The sequence below is a fragment of the Buteo buteo genome, unplaced genomic scaffold (genome assembly GCF_964188355.1).
Source record: "Buteo buteo unplaced genomic scaffold, bButBut1.hap1.1 HAP1_SCAFFOLD_351, whole genome shotgun sequence".
NCBI lineage: Eukaryota > Metazoa > Chordata > Aves > Accipitriformes > Accipitridae > Buteo > Buteo buteo.
Genome location: NW_027439515.1, coordinates 33181 through 51299, shown reverse-complemented (window position 1 = coordinate 51299; position 18119 = coordinate 33181). Strand labels below are relative to the sequence as shown.

Below are 18119 nucleotides of genomic sequence, written 5' to 3'. Positions count from 1 at the left end.
TCTGTACATTTTTCAGGAGGAAAGTTGAAGCCATATTGTGACTAAAAAAATAACTCCATTTTATTTTAAAATTCATTGACAAATCAGTGTGCTGTTTGTAGAATTTCCAGTAGCTGTAGGATTAGCTTCCGTTCGACAGAAGGACTGATCATTAAAATGTACTACTGTAAGTATTCTAGGATCAGCTAAACGATTTCTAAATAAGCTACCCGGAGAAGATGTAGTTTTAAAATGTTTGTGTAAGGACAGCATGCTTTTCTACTGTAGCTGTTTTAATTCAAGTAGCTGCAAAAGCTAAATTTCATAAAAATGGGTCACTTTAAAGCAGGACTTCATTTATTTACTTAGGTTTTAATCCACTGGAAGTAAAACATGTCTTTCCTTAACTGGCTGTTTTGCAAACCCTTTATCATTGCAAGAAAAAATCTGGTATCTGAATCAGTAACTTACAAACACAGAAGCTGAAAAAAGTTCGGGTTTGGGGGTTTTTTTTGCTAGTTGTGACAGTTCGCAAGTTGCCTATTAAACTCTGCCTTTTCAGCAAAATAAGGCAGAGTGATTTTCCCAACGTGGGCTCGTCAAGTTCGGCTTTTGTGCCAATGGGAGACACCCTGTGCTTTTAGAGACCAGGCCACTCGTACCTGGAACCCGACCGGAGAGACTCGGCTTTCAGCCATAGGAAACAGGTTTGGAGCCTGTTTCTTAAGCTGTTTGGCTTGGCTACAGTTAGGGGAAAATTTGAAGAAATCAAGAAAATTCTACATCATTAGAATTTCAAAATCTTATGTGTACCAGGTGGGATTTAGGTTTAGGGTTCTTTTTTCTTTTAAATAATTGAGGTTTTTCCAAGATAAGAAAGTGCACATCAAGTACTCTGCATATGGGAAGAAGCTTCAGCTTCTGGGAAGATTCTCTGTGGGATTCACGTTCCATGAAATTCCAACTGATGGACAGCGTAAGTGCCCTCTGAAATTGCAGGGGGGTGAGAGCTGGGGAAGGAGAACTACACAACGCTAAGTATTGGTTTCAGTAGTACGGCTACATAACGAGTTCCCTTTGAATTCAGGTTGTACTTCTCACGTACTGACTCTGCAAGGTCTACGACTGCTCTGCAGTTTAAGTTAATGGGAATTTGATGCGCTAATTATATACAGAGACAAATCTTTGCAGTATCTGGCCCCTCATTTTCAAAATTTGCAAGTAAAGAAAATCTAAAAATGAAATCTAAGAAACAAAATTAGTGCATTTCAAATCATTCTAGCTAACGTTTTGTCTTTAGACAGAAAAAAAATCAGTCCAAGTAGACTGAATTGGCTTAAATCAGTAACGTTGCAATAGGAAACCAAGACACCTTCCAAGTCTGTTTTTAAAATCCTCAAAAAAATATATAAATTAAATTCAGTGGCTTACATTGTATATATGCTACATCATAAGGCAAAGTATCATGAAAAACATTTAAAAATTTAAAAAGTCCAAATGTTTTCAACTAGCAGTTCTGAATAAAAAGCAACTAAAAAAGCAACTCAATTAATGAACAAAAACAATCTAAGAGGGCCTGCAGTGCAGCCCCTGGTCCTGAGAAGAATCTCACTTTTCTTCACTGGCTGAGGTATCATTTCCATCATTCAGCTTCTGCTTTTGCATTCTTGTTCGAGTAGATGCTAAAAAAACCCCAAACAAACAAAAAAAGAAATTAAATACTTGCTTCAGACGTGATTAGTTCTTGTAAAAAACTGGTAATGACACAAGGAATTGAATTACACTACTCTAAATAAAAGAAATCCCACATTATAAAAGTAATTCTGAGTTGCTTCAGCAATTCCTGCTCAATCTCACACAGCTTGAATTCCTTCGACCTGTCCACTGAAGTTCTCCTTGCTTCTGTACCCTCACTTTGTCTGTTTTCATCTTCACGGCGGGCAGATGGACTGTACCACGTAGGGATCTCGTCTCCTTGCCAGGCAGATGCTACGGGCCGAGCCGTCCGCACGTCCCGCAGCCAGCCTGCCCAGAAAACGCCTTTTCCCTGCGGTGACACACGCTGACACAACTGGATGCGAGACAGAACGTCTCTTCTTAACCTCTGCCACAAGGAAACGCTCAAACCTTTCCCCTACCCTAAAATAATAAACGAGAGGTGCCTGGATCTGTACTCGTACCTATCCTGACGAGCAAACACTTGCTCGGTAAGAATTTTTAATGGGCAAATCTGCTCAGCTACGGAGCTCGGATTCCACTGGAGAGTAAGAACACCCGGTCAGGCCAAGCATGCTCCTTCTCGGGAGTAGAAAATAAAGCTTGGATGTGGGGATGTGGCTGTTTCGCTTTTCCTGAGCTAGATTTGAGTTTCATTTGAAAAACAGAAAAGCGATGCCATGAAGTCTGAAAGAAATGCTGACCCACCAGTCTCGGACATTTTAGTACAAAAGACAGCAAAGCAACATACAAAATTACATACAATTTTCCTGTGTACATAATTTTCCTTTACTATACTGCAATCACCTAAAAAGGTGTTCTGGTCAATGAAATGCTGCTGCAATTACTACTGATCTCTACCCACAAGCTCTCAGCTAAGGGTTTGTCATTACAACAAATGGGAAAGCCTTGGCAAGCATTTAATTCCATTTCAAGAATTCTAGCGTTTAGTAAAAATGTGTCATGCTCATTTTCTTATTCACATGTAATATAGCATCTCCTATGCTGCTGTGCCATTTAACATCCTCAAAAAGGCTTTTGAGGATTTCCATTTTATAATCTGCACTTTCAAGATTAAATGGAGCAAGTACAAAAAACTGAGCAAGTACAAAAAACTGAGCAAGTTACCAAAATTACATCAGTGTTGAGCAATGTTTTTATCTGAGTGGGCACAAACTGTTTTATCCAAGGCACTCACTGCTGGGCAGTTAATGGAAAAAATAATACTCACTCATTTCTGCAAGCTTTTGTTGGAACTTCGACTCCTGGGGTAGGTGTTTGCTGCAGACAGAAAACGTATGATTAAGTGCAAGTTAAAAAAACCTCCAACATTTATTCTCATAACCTAACTTTAAATCAAGGTTCATTCACTTGAGTGCTATCGCCTTCTCTTACAAAGATGCTAACTCTTTTTTCATCCATGCTAAACTCAAGAGTTGCTTGATTTCTCATACGCCTAAAAAATTTGGGTTTTGTTTTTTAAAAGGCTGACTAAAGACAACAGCATGGTTTAGCACTCAGCGGTAACACTGGGATACTGGGATGTATAGGCACGGAATAAATCCTTGCTTTGGATATCAAAGTGTCTAACTGAGAAGTAGTATGCTACCATCTCTCATTTAATATATTTACTAAAGTTCACAAATTAACAGAAGTTAGGATGTCAGGAAGAAGGTAAGATGGAAGGCCCCAAGAACCAAATATACATAAGATTACCAAAAAGCCACAAACAATCCCTCACCTTCCATCTGCTTCGTCTTGCCCTTCTATATCAAAGCGCAGCCTCTTCAGTGGCTTAGGAGCAGAGCTTACTTCTGCACTGCGTTTTAGCTGGCAGTCACTGTTGCACACCATCTGGTTTATTTTTTGAAACTTTTCAGAAGTCTGAAATGACAAGAAAGTAGGGAAAGAATTGTCAACAAATCCTGAAACTACTCAAACTTTCCCGATTATCCACTACAACAATTAGGAGTTCTAAAACTCCGCAGTTTAAGAGCTCTACCTTCTGTCAAAGCAAGAAAATGCAAAACATTTTAAAAGTGAAGTCTGGATATTTGAAAGGAGTTAACAGGACACCCCTGTAATGTTTGTGCTTACAAATTCCATCAAATACTATGCTGAATTAGAGACACTCCCTGGCCAGTTCTACAGGTGTCAGCAGTCTATCCCATTCCTCCAAAAGTTACGTGCATTCAAGACCAGACATTAAAAATGTTAAAACTCACCCCAAACGATTCACCAATTGACACCAAAATTCTGCCAAATGAAGAAGAGAAGTGTTTAAGTTACGATGACAGAAGCATCCACCAATTCGCACAGCTTAGCACAAGGCATTAACAAAGTCTCTTCCTCTCTCTCCGCACTAACAGTGCAAACCCTTACTACGCTTTACTGCGTTGAGACCGTTCACGTTTCTATTCGGGCCAGTGAATGCTGAATCGCCAAATCAACTGTACCACACAGATCAAAAAGAAACTGTGGCTTGAAAGAATCGGCGGTCCCCACAGGCCGGCCCTTATCTGCAGGAAGACACTTCAGCGCTGGGTACGCAGATAATCATCCCTTCATCAGTACCTTTAGGTGATTGCTAATCAAAACCATGCAGGACTTCAACCTAAAATATACAGTAATAGTTTAACTTTTGTACACAGTGGGCCAGGTGCAATGGGACTCACTTGATCCTAGTTTGAAAAACCCACTGGAGACTTGCACGTTTGCTGTCATCCTCGTCTGCTATGAACGAGTGACCAACAGGTTGAAAGGTTCTGCTCAGTCAACTACTCTCAACCCTTTTGTTCTAAAAAAGTATTTTCTCTTAAACAAGCGTGCAAAGCTCATTTCTGTTTCTCAACCACATTCTGTTTCTGAACCACAGTCAAAGCCAACAACATTTAAGCAACTTGGTCAGAAAACCCCTCTTAGATGTGACTATTCTAAAAAAAGAAAAAATAAAACCCCACCCCAAACTCCTTGAGCACACTGACTCAACTGAAACTGAAAAGTGCTCAAAGATGAATAAAGATTCCAAATGCAGGACACAAACTTTTAACTAGAAAAGATAATTACTGCAGACTATTGGCAAACTAGACTATGCGGTTTTCTAATTTGCTTCCACTAAAATCCCCCAAATACCTTTAATTTAGTCAAAGAATTGCTTGCCAACAACCCACCTAGACCTTGGAGTCATCTTTGTGGGTGACTGAAACCCGTCGGAGAATTTGTATGGGCTCTTCAAGGGCGAGATGTAGATGTTATTGCCAGCAGGGACACGCCGAGGAGAGTTGGAAAACTGGTAAGGGCTGCGAGGAATGTGTGGGATAGGTGACAGAGTGGGAGGCTATAAAAATAATAAAATCATCATAAGTTCTGTTGTTTATATATTCCTATTCTACTAATAATTAACACTGAACACAACTAACAGCTTACCCTGTTGGAGGCATACTGCAAAATGTTTGTTTTCAGCTTCTGCATAAACACTAAGTTGTAGAAGACTATAATGGAGTCATACTGTTCTTCCCTGATAAGAACACGTTTGAAAGTCTACATAGGGCAAGAAAATCATAAAACAAACAAAAAGGATGAGAATTTTACATTTGACAAACTCAAAGCCATTCAAAAAAAATCTGTGTTAGATAAGAGTTAAGATGGCACGGGTATTCTATACAAGCCATTGTAACTACTAATTAGAACTGTTCTAAATTGTTGGTTTTGGTTTTTTTTTTCCTCAAACACGTATAAGCATCAATAGTGGTACCTACTTAATTAATTGGCACAGCTCCCTAGTGCAAAAGCAGTTCATCAGTACTATAACAACATTTTCCCAATTCAAGCTCCATTTGCTTTCATACATGCAATTCTCAAAAAAAAAAAAAAAAAAAAAAAAAGCTTTGCTACTGTGCATGCCTTGCAAGGCTACAAAAACCATTACTGACCCGATGTGGATAAAACAGTTCTTTAGGCTTGGAGACAGAAGTCTGGAGTTTAGCCAAGACGCACAAATACACAATGAGAAATTCTGCTACTAAAAGGATAGCTACCGTTCAATTAGCTGTTTGGTGAGGTTTTTTTCCTATTAATTACTGTTTGGTGCAAAAATTTAAGTACAGTAAGGCCCTTAGAAAGAAAGGAACTACTTAATGTTAGAATTAAGCCTGCAACTTTAATACATACACACCTGTTTGATATCTAACCATACATCTCTATTTGATATCTAGCCATGTTTCTACTGAAAGTTTCTATAGACAGTTATCTGCTTCTTTTCTCTTAACGCTCCATGGAAGTCAGATAACTGTTGAAGGAACTTGGGCTGCTTTTGAAAATGCTGTTAGCTCTAGATCCGAATCTTTCATCTAGTCTCCAAATAGAATCATAAACCATTATTTAGCTTCTTTAAGTAAAAATGTGGAATGAAGTTTGCTTTCTAAGGAAAGTTATCTGTGAGATGTTTAAAGAGACTTTTAGTATTAGAGACAGTTTTCGCCTCCACAAAATGCAGGTGCAGTGAAGCAGAAAACTTTTGCACATTCAGGTGTAGTTTGGTGGGGTTTTTTTTGTTTTAGACAAGAGAGAAATAATTAGTTTATAACATTTTTATGGAGGAATAACATTAAAGAATTTCCATACCTCTTGATTTGTGTTGGGAAGCTCCTTGTATGCTGAAACTATTATTTTAAATCTGAGATCTACATTCTTTACTTTGCATATGCCATACATGCAACACATCATGATCTATTAAAGAAACAACACAAGACAACTGGAAATGCAGAAAATGAATTCAGCTTCTTCATGTCAAGTTAAGATGAGCTTTCTATTACTGATTGTGCTCTGTAAACTAGCATGCAACTCAACTTCGTAAGAACTTCCAGAATGTAAGTCAACTACTGTTCTCCCCATTTCAGTATGACAGTAAACTAACTGGAGCTGATAATATCTTCTCAAACTCATTTCACATGCTGCAATTTTAGGGTAGAATAACTAAACATATATCAGCCACACATGTTGTCTTCCCAAAGAAAATCAGTATTTTCTTATACAAATTATTAGAAAATTTAGTGCGTCCTCATTGTTTTGAATATAGCTGTAAATGGTATTTGAAGATCCCATAGTAAGTAACTGCCAGTACTTAGAAAACCTGAGATGATCAACTTCACTCTAAATTAATTTCTCCTTTGAATGATCAATAGAGAAATAAGAACTCAAATTACAATTTCTAATGGCTAAAGAATGTATAAGGAACTTTTTGTTCTGGAGCCTTTTTAAACTTTTAAAAACTTTTTTGTTAACGTTACCTGGTCCAAGTGCCTGTCTCTCATAAGCTCATACTCATTTTGCAGCGTGTGCTGGAAGAGGGTCCAGATCAAGGGTTCCAGGTCAGGATGTTCAGAGAGAAGCCGAAAAAACAGGGTATGTAGTCGAAGATAGGCCAGTAGATACACTTCAGAAACAGAGAAGAAAAATAAACTGAAATTGTAATAATAGGCATATACAAAATAAAAGGAACGTGATGGAGGATGGACAGCAATTAAACGTTCACCATCTCCCACTACAAAAACTACAAGCCATCAAACGAAGGTAGTAGAAGCCAAGTTCAAAAGAAATGGAGAAAATTCTTCACACAACAGGCATTGGACACACGAAAGTCCACACCAAACAACGCTGCGCATATATGCCTACGTCGATTCAAGAAGTCTGAACAAGCATTTGGAACATGAATCTACTGAGAGTTACTAAGCACACACATCGCAAAAGGCTCAGGAAAACTCCCGAGGTGGAGAAAGTCAAAGCTTGGGACAGCAGTCAGGGTAAGCATCATATATGCTTGCCCAGTTCTTAAGCTTCCCATGACATCTATTTATGGTCACTGCTAGAAAAAGGATGCTACGATAGAAGAACCCTCCATCTGAGCCCATATGGCCATTCTTACCATCGGTAGATAAGTTTTCAGTTCGAACTTGCAGCGTGTAGAGTGCATGCATTAACCTGCTGGCACCGTTTTACTGTTTCTTCCAGAGGCAGCTGAGGGTTTCCACGGTGTTTACTACAGGTTCTATTATCATCTTTTAAGAAATGTTGAGCTCCAAAACCCAAAAAGGATAAATAACAAGAGGTAACTTTGCAATTTCAGCATGTACAGAAGCAACAAACCTTTTTTGTAGAACAGAGAGAGAGAGGTAGATTTCTGTGGTTTCTGTGTTTGGGGGGTCACACCTGGCTGAGCATCTGGAGTGGAAGTAGCACCTAGAGAAGGTCCAGGTGCTTTCTTCTTAGGAGATCTCACAGGAGAAAGATACCTGGAGATTCAACGTATATTAAGCACTTAACATCACGGGATAAAGGAACAATTTTATATGAATAATACTTGCAGGAACTCTTCCCTCTTCCCCCATTAGAAGAAATTAAAGAAATTAATTGCTACTGTAACCTGTTATTCCTGTATCAGGAATTTAAAAATTCCAGTTATTGATCAAATACCTGATAAAGGGACTTATTTATTCCTAGGCAAGTAAGGTAACAGTTTGGAATTACAAGTTTGATAGGGCTTGGAAAAAAATATTTCAGAATTTGGTTTAGCTAAATTTACATGTATAATAAGAAGCAGCAAATACAACAGTTCATCATAACCTAAGTATCAAGCCTAACAAGTAGGAAAACAGAATACACGTGGATTTCAATATTAAGGGCGATATTAACTTCACATTTAACTAGAGCTCAAGCACACATGTCACTTACAGGTCTGCAGCAGTGTGGTTGTGTTGGAGAGGCACGTTGAGAGTGGAAGTGGGCTCAGGCTGATCGGTTTGGCCCTCTCGTTCTTTTGACTGCTTGATAAGATCGAACAGAGGTGACCCCTAGAAAAATGACAGTAACAATACCTTATACTGAGAATAGACAACTACACTGGATGGATTTTGTTCCTTCTTCCCTAAAAACAACCCCCAAAATATGATCCTAGATAAAAGATTAACACTTTGAAATATTTCAGAACAGTCATATTTTGCCCAACATATTTTAACTCTTTAACTGACAAGTTTTAACTATTAAATACACCAAACACTTTTTCTGTTTCAACAGCAGCCCATTAGATATAGGCTAACTCCAGTGTTGAGACATAACTGTATTCTAGAGTCTCCTACTACTTCCTATTAAATAGCCATTCCTGGAAAGAAGAACAAACCATACAAGAAAGTACATAAAAGCTCACATTTAAAAAAACAACCAACCAAACAAAACACAAACCCATCGGTGACTGAAAGTTCCTGTCCTGTCAATCCATTTCTGCTACAACATCCACTCGGTACTTTACATATTATAATATACAAACCACGGTCATAACTCATCTAAGTGCACTGGGGACTACTTCGGTCTCTGCAGTGTCATGTTCCAGACCGACCTCTGGCAAGAATTATAGTCACTCTGGACACATTAAGTCTCTGCCCTCACACCCAAAACCAAAACCCACTTTGATTTTAGGTCAGTTATCAGTACTTTAGGCAAGGCAGCTGGAAAAAGTCTGAACCTACTAAGAGCTTGAGGTAGGAGGCAACGCGGAGAGGATGTAAGCGGAATGGGGAAGGTTCTGGCTGAAGCAACATTAGTACTACTGCTGACGTTAGTAATAAAGAGCAGCCTGGCAGAAACAAAATCTCAGGCTTTTCTTGCTTGCATGTCATGTACAGAGAAGAATTATGCTGAGACAGCAAGACTGCATGGGAAAATATTTTGGCATCGTATTTATAACTAATTTTGAAAACACAGGGTTGCTGGCTTCTGGTTTTTTATTTTCTTTAAAGAGGAGACTCATCCTTGAGCACAATGTTGCCTTCCAACAGTGCAGCATCAGAACTCCCGAAGCAACAGAAGAACATTGGATTAGCAAATATCTGCCTTCTCCAGGGGAAAGCAGTGTCCATAAGACTGAGCATGAAGTGGGCAAAACCAAACATTCAGCATATTCCTCCAAATGATCCCCCAAAAGACAGCAGTAAAATCAATCAGCTCGACACTGTACATAATGCATCGTCCGATTGGCCAAGGTCTATTTGATCCTACAAATGCATGTTACTAATATATTAATATGATGGCACGGATAACAAATCTGTAGCTACTATAACAAACAGGAGCACAGCATGCATGTAAAGCAAGCTGCATCACCTGGCTAAGGCAATAAGAAAAGGCCTAGTAGAACTAGACTAGATTTACTAGAATTAAAACTAGCATTAAGACTTTCCTCATTTAGCCATATTTCTAAAAAAAGATCACCTTTCTTCTGAAGTGCATCAACTAAAAATTCAAAGCAACAAGACAAGAGTGACTTGAGATTTACAGTTTTTCATATTGCGTAATTTTTAAACTATGGTTTTGCCAATACTGGTGCTGTTCCATCCATAACAGAAAATCATCAGTTACTGACTCATAACCACATACTTATTTCTCCATCATTTCTCAACCAGATCAGCTCTTGGGCTGGTTTGCATCATGTTTCCCTGTACTTAGGAGTGAACACATTTCTCACTTGTTTCTTCCAGCGCTGCCCTTGCTGGAAATGCAGAGACACGACCTTCTCCATTTCTCATTCTTCTGGCCACTTGGTCTCTTCCTTTTTATTATTCCCATCAGCATTTCACCATGCCCTGAAGAATCTAAGTTTCTTTCCCAGAGCAATCACTAATTCATTGCTGAAACATCTCTTGATTCCTTGACTAAGAGTGAATCTCGCTTCATTCATTTCACATTTTAGCTATTAATGACTGGGAAAATATTGTTTTCAATGAAGCATCAGTAGGAGGAAAAGGGGTTGATAAAGGGGAATGAGAGGTCAAGAAACAGAAGCAAAAGTTACTATTTTTGAAGTTAGCACTTGAGACCAGCAGTTCCAGGTCCTCTCGCAACCCTGCTCCCATTTTCACTACACAGAGTGTGATTTCATCAGATAAGACGAGGGGATGCAGCAGCTTGCTACCTGTGGAAGGGATCTGCTTATTTTTGTGTCAATCCCACTCCTCCTCTTCTACCTGCCAGCCTGGACAACCAGTCAACCTCCACACAAGTCAATCGGATGCATTAAACCAGTAGAAAGTTACCAGAAAAAGCAAAACCAGCTCTGCCGAGAATCACGAGCAGAGCCAGAACAAGCGTTAAGAACAGACGGGGCAGCAACACCACGGAGGTTGGGAGCAAAGCAGGGAAGAGCAGAAAACGGGGAGCACGAGATGTCCCCCATTTACTGACAACAGCCTGCTCGATCGGCTGATTGGCACGTGAAACTTTACCCTACAAGAATTTATGAAACCTGCTGCTGCTTTCCATCAGTTGGATGGACCACAGGTAGCAAGAGGATATTCTTTGTGTAGAAACATCTACTCACCGAGACTGAATAGCAAGACGCAGTGAGTCTGATACATCTTTTTTGGCTCCCACAAATACTAATTGACACTGGGAAGAAGGTGCTATGCTGACAAGACTGGTGCCTCCCAAAAACACGAGAGTGCCATAACGCAGAAACACGCAGAGCCGAGTTTTCTCAAATGCATCCACCCCCCACTCTGCAAAACCGATGGGTTTAATTACAACCTTGCCTCCTGTCTTTATATTTAAACATGGAAAAGACTTCTGTTTAGTGAATCTGAAGCACATTCTGCTGCTTGCAGGGAGTTTTCAAGCTTATCAGGGCAAATTCTGTTTGGCTTCGGTCCCACTATTTGGTATTCAACAAACTACCTCTCGCTTGAATGAGCAAAATATACCATTAACCAGTCAATTACCAGTCCTCTAAGTAGCAGTCACAAAAGAACTTTAACCCCTGGGTCCAGCTTTATTGAACAGGAATGTTTATCAGTAACTCGTTTCTAAAGCAACATTGTTCACACTACCTTTTATAAATTTTATATTGCTTTTTAAAGCTTTTAAGCAGCCCTTCAGGTGCACAGGTCACCCCCAATGCATTCCTTTCACATGACAGGAGTTTTGCAGTTTTTACTTTAATGCTTAGTAAGTGATTAATGTTACTAGATGCAGCCACAGAATAAATTTTACTAATTAAGTGAAATGTTGCTTTTCATTTGAAACTTCCCTGCGATGGCTAGAGAAGCCCCATTTTATTAGTGCAAAAAATTAAGGCCTAAAATTTCCCAGGGTCAAATGGCCACTGGCATCAGAATGAAGAGTAAGACTGAAATTTGACTCAGTCCCCTCTCACACTACCCGGGGCTAATTATAACCCTGCAACACTGAACTCCGTGAATTAAGCGGGACTCCGTTAAGTGAGCCTCTGCAGGATGCTTCCCTCCATCGCAAGCATCTGCAGTGATTTTTCCGCAATCTAAAAGTTCCTTTTATGGACAAAACAGGCAGAATTTTTTGTTGGCTAATCTTTATTTGGCTATGGTGAAACTACCGGACACACAGGTGCTTCCCAGCTTCCTGATCTTTTCAGCAGCTCTGTCCCAACAATGTTTCACTGGACTTTGGGTTTCATGAAAAGATTAAACAAAAGACCTGAATCTCTAAATATGGAGAACAGCTACCCCAGGGTTTGGGTGTAGTCCACTGACTACGGACGAAGTCCCTGAGCAACTTTACTCTCAGCAGTGCTAATTAGCAGTTTGCAGTATTTTAAAAACTGCTTTTGTCTTTGTTTTCTACTGCTTTATGTTTTTATGCTTCATCATAATTTCCTAATCGATTTTCAGGTTTTAGTTATTTGTCCACAATAAATTCAATGCGGTGTTTATCACTAAACTCAGTGTCTATCTTAATTCCAAGCTCCCTTTTTTTTTTGGTTTGGGTTGGTTTTTTTTATAATACTTATTGAATCAGTCAATACAATACAGAACATTATGAAAAGTTCTTCTTCATAATATGCTAAACGGTGGCTGTGATTTCACAAGGCAAAACAAAGCCCATTTAGGATCGACAGCTCTAGAATGGAAGCGCAAGGACTGGACCGGCGCGAGCTATTTCCACTCCTCTTTCCCATGACAGAATTGCACATCCAAATAGTTGACTTTTGCTTGCAATTGTATTTTCAGGAGCTTCACACGAAAATTAGTATTCAGATTTGTGAAATAATTTAGGCCTGCTGAAAAAAAAAATATACTTCACAGACTAAATTTAAATAGTATTTACCATGAAAAACGAGTACGATTAAGGACTGTATTTTAATTTCAAACATTAGTTCTATCATATAAATTATGATCCTATTAGGGCTTCTTCTTACAAAATTATAAAGAAAAACATTAACAACTCTAGTGTTGACGGTTTAATTCATACAGAATACTGTCAGATCTACTTTTAACTCCTTAGACCAAATATATGTTTAATACAAGTCCTATTCCTACCTTACTGTCATCAAGTTTTGTGAAGATCTCCTTGTATCTAAATGCGTAGTATGCAGAGGAAGAAAAAAAGCAGAAAAGCAGCAGTGACTGTTAATTAGTTCTGGTCATTTAGGAGCGGTATTTTGACAGGATTTTCCTCCTCACAGATGCTTAGAAAGTCATCAGCTCTGGAGGAAGTGACAAGCACATACTGATACACATACAAATCATGAAAACTCTGATTATTTGAAGTCCCTGACACAAAGCACGTGAGCAGCTGACCTGAAAGCGGGTGTCCTAGCCTCAAGCCTGTTAGGAGTTTTCATGTTCAGTGCCCTCCTATTCCAGTTTCTTATAAAATAGCTATTGCACCAAAAAAAGAGTAACTGTTCTCTGCTCTGGCACGTAGGACCCATCGTGGAAATGTGGAACCGATTTAGGCGGTGTCTATACATACATATTAATGTATATATATATACATACATATTAATATGAAATCAAGCATCTCTAATGGGAGAAAGAGAGATTTCCTATCAAAAGTTACTTGAAGGCCTAGTAAAAAAGGAGTTCATATCCCTTCGGTCAGAGAAAGCCAGGTCACCACAGCATGGATATGCATCTTAAACTTGTGTTGCTCTAAATAATGCTGCAAATCCATTCTCTTCGCAGCTTTGCAATAATCTAGTCTTCCTCAAAAGCCTCTGGAGAGACCTGGCACATCTTGGTAGAAGTCAGAAATTATTTCGGAACAATCAATACTGCAATTTTCAACCACCCCTGCTCCCAAAATTGTTCTTCACCAGATGGCTTTATATTAACCAATTATCCATGTTTTATAGGGTCTCTCAACAAAAGTCCATGTGGCCACCTCACTGCAAGATACAACAGCATCTTCAAAATATGCTTCCTAGCAATGGAGAAGGACGCGTGTGAAAACAGCCATCAAACTTCTGAGAGGCCCACCACACACGTGTCTTCCCCAGAAATTATGGAAAGGTGTGGGGACAGGTGGGGAAAAAAAACCAAACCCAAACCAAACCTCAAGCAGCACATCACAGCAAGACAAAGAGTTGGCAGGCTCAGTGAGATATTTGGGGTGATAGCTGCTTTTAAAAACAGCAGCAGCAAAGTCAAGCTAAATTAAAAAGTGAAACAAATTTAAAGACGACCTAGGGATTCCAGCAACTTCAATTTGTTTTCTGCAGTTTCTAAATTTTAACCATAAAGATTATAGAACTTCTGTGTTAAGACAGTGACTCATACTATTGGTATGTTCAAAAATATGACACAGGCTAATGATAACGCTCTGCAAACAGGGAAACTACTGACACAGTTATTGCTTTGTAGCTCCGCAAATCAATCCCCAGTTGAATGTTGAAGAGCAAAAATGAACCATGGTCATCAGGACTGCTCCTATTTGCCAAGCCTGTGAGACCAACTTTTTCAAAATCGCTTTGAAAGGAGTTCTGAAAGACAGTCTACAAGCAGAACTACATTTTTATTCAACTATTTTGCTTAAACTACTCAGGATGACCCTGGGAAGACTGCTACTACGCGGCTTGCACCACCTCCTTCAGCAGTTTTTTCTGCTCAAGACTCACAAAACTCGCAGTGCTTTTCATAAAGAAAAAGGAAGGCTTGCCGAGTAACTAAGGAGTTACTGTTCAGCACGTTAAAGCCTTAACTACACAAATACTCCAAGCCAGTAGACCACCCAAACTCCTCCATCCACCTGCGGCCTCCCTCCTGTCCACCGTCCCCAGTCCCTCGTCTGTCACCAGAGCTGGAGTTCTGCTCCAGGGAACTGAGGTTTTGCTGTCGTTTTTGTTTATCGCTGTTTTTATGTAAGCACGTTTGGCGGGGGAGGCCTTAAGTTTTACGTTCAGAGCAGCTCCCCTACCCGGACCACCTCAGGGCAACGCGAGCGTTTGCGTTTTGTCAAGCCAAGCGACAGAAACAAGCAGCCGGAGGATGACGCGAGGCACCGGCTTTCGCGGAGAAAGGGACGTCGAGCCTCACAAATCCCCAGGATTCTCCTCGAAAAGCGGTCAACGCGTCTTTGATCCCGCAGAAGATCTCCCGCTCTCCAGACGAGAGGCTCTGACAGGCTCCGTCAGGAAAGCGCTGCCAGAGGGGGCGGGTGGGAACGCAGTCACCGGCTGAACAACAGGTATCAAAACTATGAATAAATGGTCAATTTTCACAGCGGAGAGAGGTTATCAGTGAAGTCTCACACTCCCTGCTGGGACTGCTGCTGTTTAACGTTGACAAGTGACAGGGAAACGTGGTCACAAAATTATTCAGTTTCAGGAAAAATAAACTCGCCGCGAAAAGATCTCACGACTTTCAATGAGTAGGCAATAAAGTAGCTGCAATAGTCAAGGATGATAAAAGCAGAAATAACGAACAGGGGAAGATGACCTTAACTTTACATTTTTAAAAAAGGGCTTTAATGTTACTGTTATTTAAAACAAACAAATTTTGAATTAGTAGAGTAATTCTGAGAACACCCACCCAACACTCCAAAGTCAAAGTTTAAAGAATTCTTAGCAAAATAATAAAACAGAGTTATCATTAAGCCAGTAGAGTAGCCCATGGATTACCAGTCACCAAACTAAATTACCAGGCAATAGGACTGAAAGCCAAACCCAACTACTTTATCGTACAGCCCGAGTGTTCGGCTGTGGAAGTAACCGCTACAAAATGTGAATGTGGAAAATCCACGTTGCTTCAACAGACAACTGCACTCGTAGGTCCACAAAGCACTACAGAATACAATAATCCTTACTATGTTTTTTTTTGCTGAACATTATCCAAGGCAATAGCATTGTAGGTTTGTCCTCCACTTTTTTTTTCCCCAAAGCGATTGCTACGAGCGTCTTCCAGATGGATCTGCGGTCTGCAGTGGCAGCGGTGCTACAGAAACATTCCATGTCTGAAGTAATTAGCACGTTTATTACCTAGCTCCCCAGTGTAACCGGGCTTCAATAGGACTAATTCTTGGACAAACCTTACCTCTCAAGACTTTTAGGCGAAAGCCAAAAGGTCTCAAAGACAAACTGAACTGATACCCCTTTTTCCTCCCTCTCTGCACAAGAAATTGTATGCAATACATGAACTAAAACCCACTTGAGATGAATCATTTGACTGTTGGAAATGATAACATATCAGTCAGCAACCAAAAATCTTGAGGTTGAGAATTATATCAACAACTTTAAACTGTGAGAACACTACAGAGTGTGAAGATTTTTGCAGCACAGGAAAGAGATAAGAGATGCTTTAAAGGACCATCACATTAACTGACATCGCACGGTGTTAAGAACGACATTTCTACAGTTATTTCCATATATGTAAAATTATTAACACTCAGGAGCAAAACAGCACTCTTTCTTCTGAAGAACTTTTGGGTCACAAAATGCCTATCTCAGTAAGGAGAATTTATTTGTGTAATTACTATTGTAATAATCAAACAGATTCTTACAGTACCACATCATGCTTTCTAGCGGTTTCATTTCTAATTAACTTACACAGTTCTGGTTCCCAGAACAACAATTAAGAACAGTTCCAGGAATTACTTTTCCAAGTACAAGTGGAGACATGACAACGAAGCTCCTCTGAGATTTTTGGTTAAAGCCAGTAATTGAGTTTCAAGTCTCGTGTTCTATCCAGTTTCTCGTTAGCTGGACAAATTCAGGTACAATGTACCACCACCGATTCTCTTAATCCAGCTGAAAGCGGTTAAGTGTGCCGGGAAACTTTGTAGACAGCAGTTTTTGAAAGAGCAGGACAGTATCCTTTACCAACAAAACCAAGTAGTCAACAAATCACGTATTGAACAAAAAAGGATAAAAGGGGCAATCCGTAGAGGATGCAGATGAGCTGCATGTACAGAAAAACCAATTCTCTAGAAAAAGTAGTATTAGCTAGGTGATGGTACGTGTCCTGAAACCATTACGAGCAGACTGCTCTATGATATTTAAAAGCAAAAAGGACTATAAGTATCTTGCAATGTGCTTTATATAATCTAAAAGAAATAGGACAAAGAAATTGGTGTTCCAAAAACAATATGCCATGTTTCGTAACAAAATATGGCAACACGAGCATGAAAACTGTTTTATGCAATGGATTTAACAACCACTTTTAGAATATATTTTGGTCTGAAGAAAATTACACATGACAAAGAAGAAAGAAAGAACTAAAGTTGTAACAAAACTATCAGTTTAACAACATTTTGGGCACAAACCAATCCCTTAAGAAGAGTTTTGATCTTAATTTGAGCCCATACTTCTGTGATTACCATAACAGAATATCTCAAGCTCAGTAACCTCAGTCTATACCTAGTATTTGCTCAAGGCAGACAAAACCTGGCAGTCGTTGTGTTGTGCTCAGCTTTCAAAGCAGAAGCATATGCAGAGCTGCTGAGCGCTCAGTTGACAGAATTTAACAAGATGTCTCCAATTAAACATTTCTGCCTTACAAGCAGTTATTTAACAATCAGACAAAATACTGTATAATAGAGGTAAGGAGTAGTGCACTGGAAATCAGTTTAACAAGAGAAGATTAAAAAAGGCTTGGGCTATTGTTTAGTCTTCATTAAAAATACATTCTTCCCAACCTGAAAATAAATAATTGAATTTTGTCAGTGTGATACAGAACCCCTCAAGTATAAGAATCCCTCAAAACAACCCAAACTTTTCAATAACTTCTCTGAACAGATCTGAAACAAAAACGTGGAAGACGTTGGTATCTATATTTTTTGACATTACAGCCTTTTCACACTTACTTTTTAGTCATTTTACAAATCTAGTATTTTAACATTTACTAAGTGTTTTTCCTACTGTTTTCTCTCAAAGTTTTGCAGCTAGTTCTGAGGCAGTTATTACAGTGCTTTCTGCTAAAAAAAGTGGTGATCTTATCATCCTGGCTTTTTTCTGGTTATCACTTCACTCTCCCCCACTCCTCTTGAGGGCAATTTCACTGATCTACAGCATTAGTTGGCTTCCTTTGCTATAAACTGTAAATTCATATAACCACACCAGAAACAATTCTAAAATTAGTATGTCAGCATTAGCTTTTCATAGATCTGAGACGGAAAAAATATAACTGTTA

General features: G+C 39.3%; 1 protein-coding gene across 5 annotated transcripts in view; it reads right to left on the bottom strand.

Moving 5' to 3' along the window:
* Positions 1-7: 7 nt before the first annotated feature.
* Positions 8-18119, bottom strand: part of LOC142028416 (retinoblastoma-associated protein-like) — a 51029-nt gene continuing 32917 nt past the window's right edge. The window contains exons 7-16 of one of the 5 annotated variants that reach the window (XM_075022282.1): positions 8425-8543; positions 7840-7985; positions 6984-7129; positions 6319-6423; positions 5122-5235; positions 4866-5032; positions 3921-3951; positions 3437-3579; positions 2927-2976; positions 8-1661 (exon numbers count right to left, since the gene is read on the bottom strand). In XM_075022282.1, the coding sequence (XP_074878383.1) occupies positions 1588-1661; positions 2927-2976; positions 3437-3579; positions 3921-3951; positions 4866-5032; positions 5122-5235; positions 6319-6423; positions 6984-7129; positions 7840-7985; positions 8425-8543 (1095 nt within the window). In that variant the 3' untranslated portion in view covers positions 8-1587. The other 4 variants (XM_075022283.1, XM_075022286.1, XM_075022284.1 and 1 more) reach the window with 4 other exon arrangements.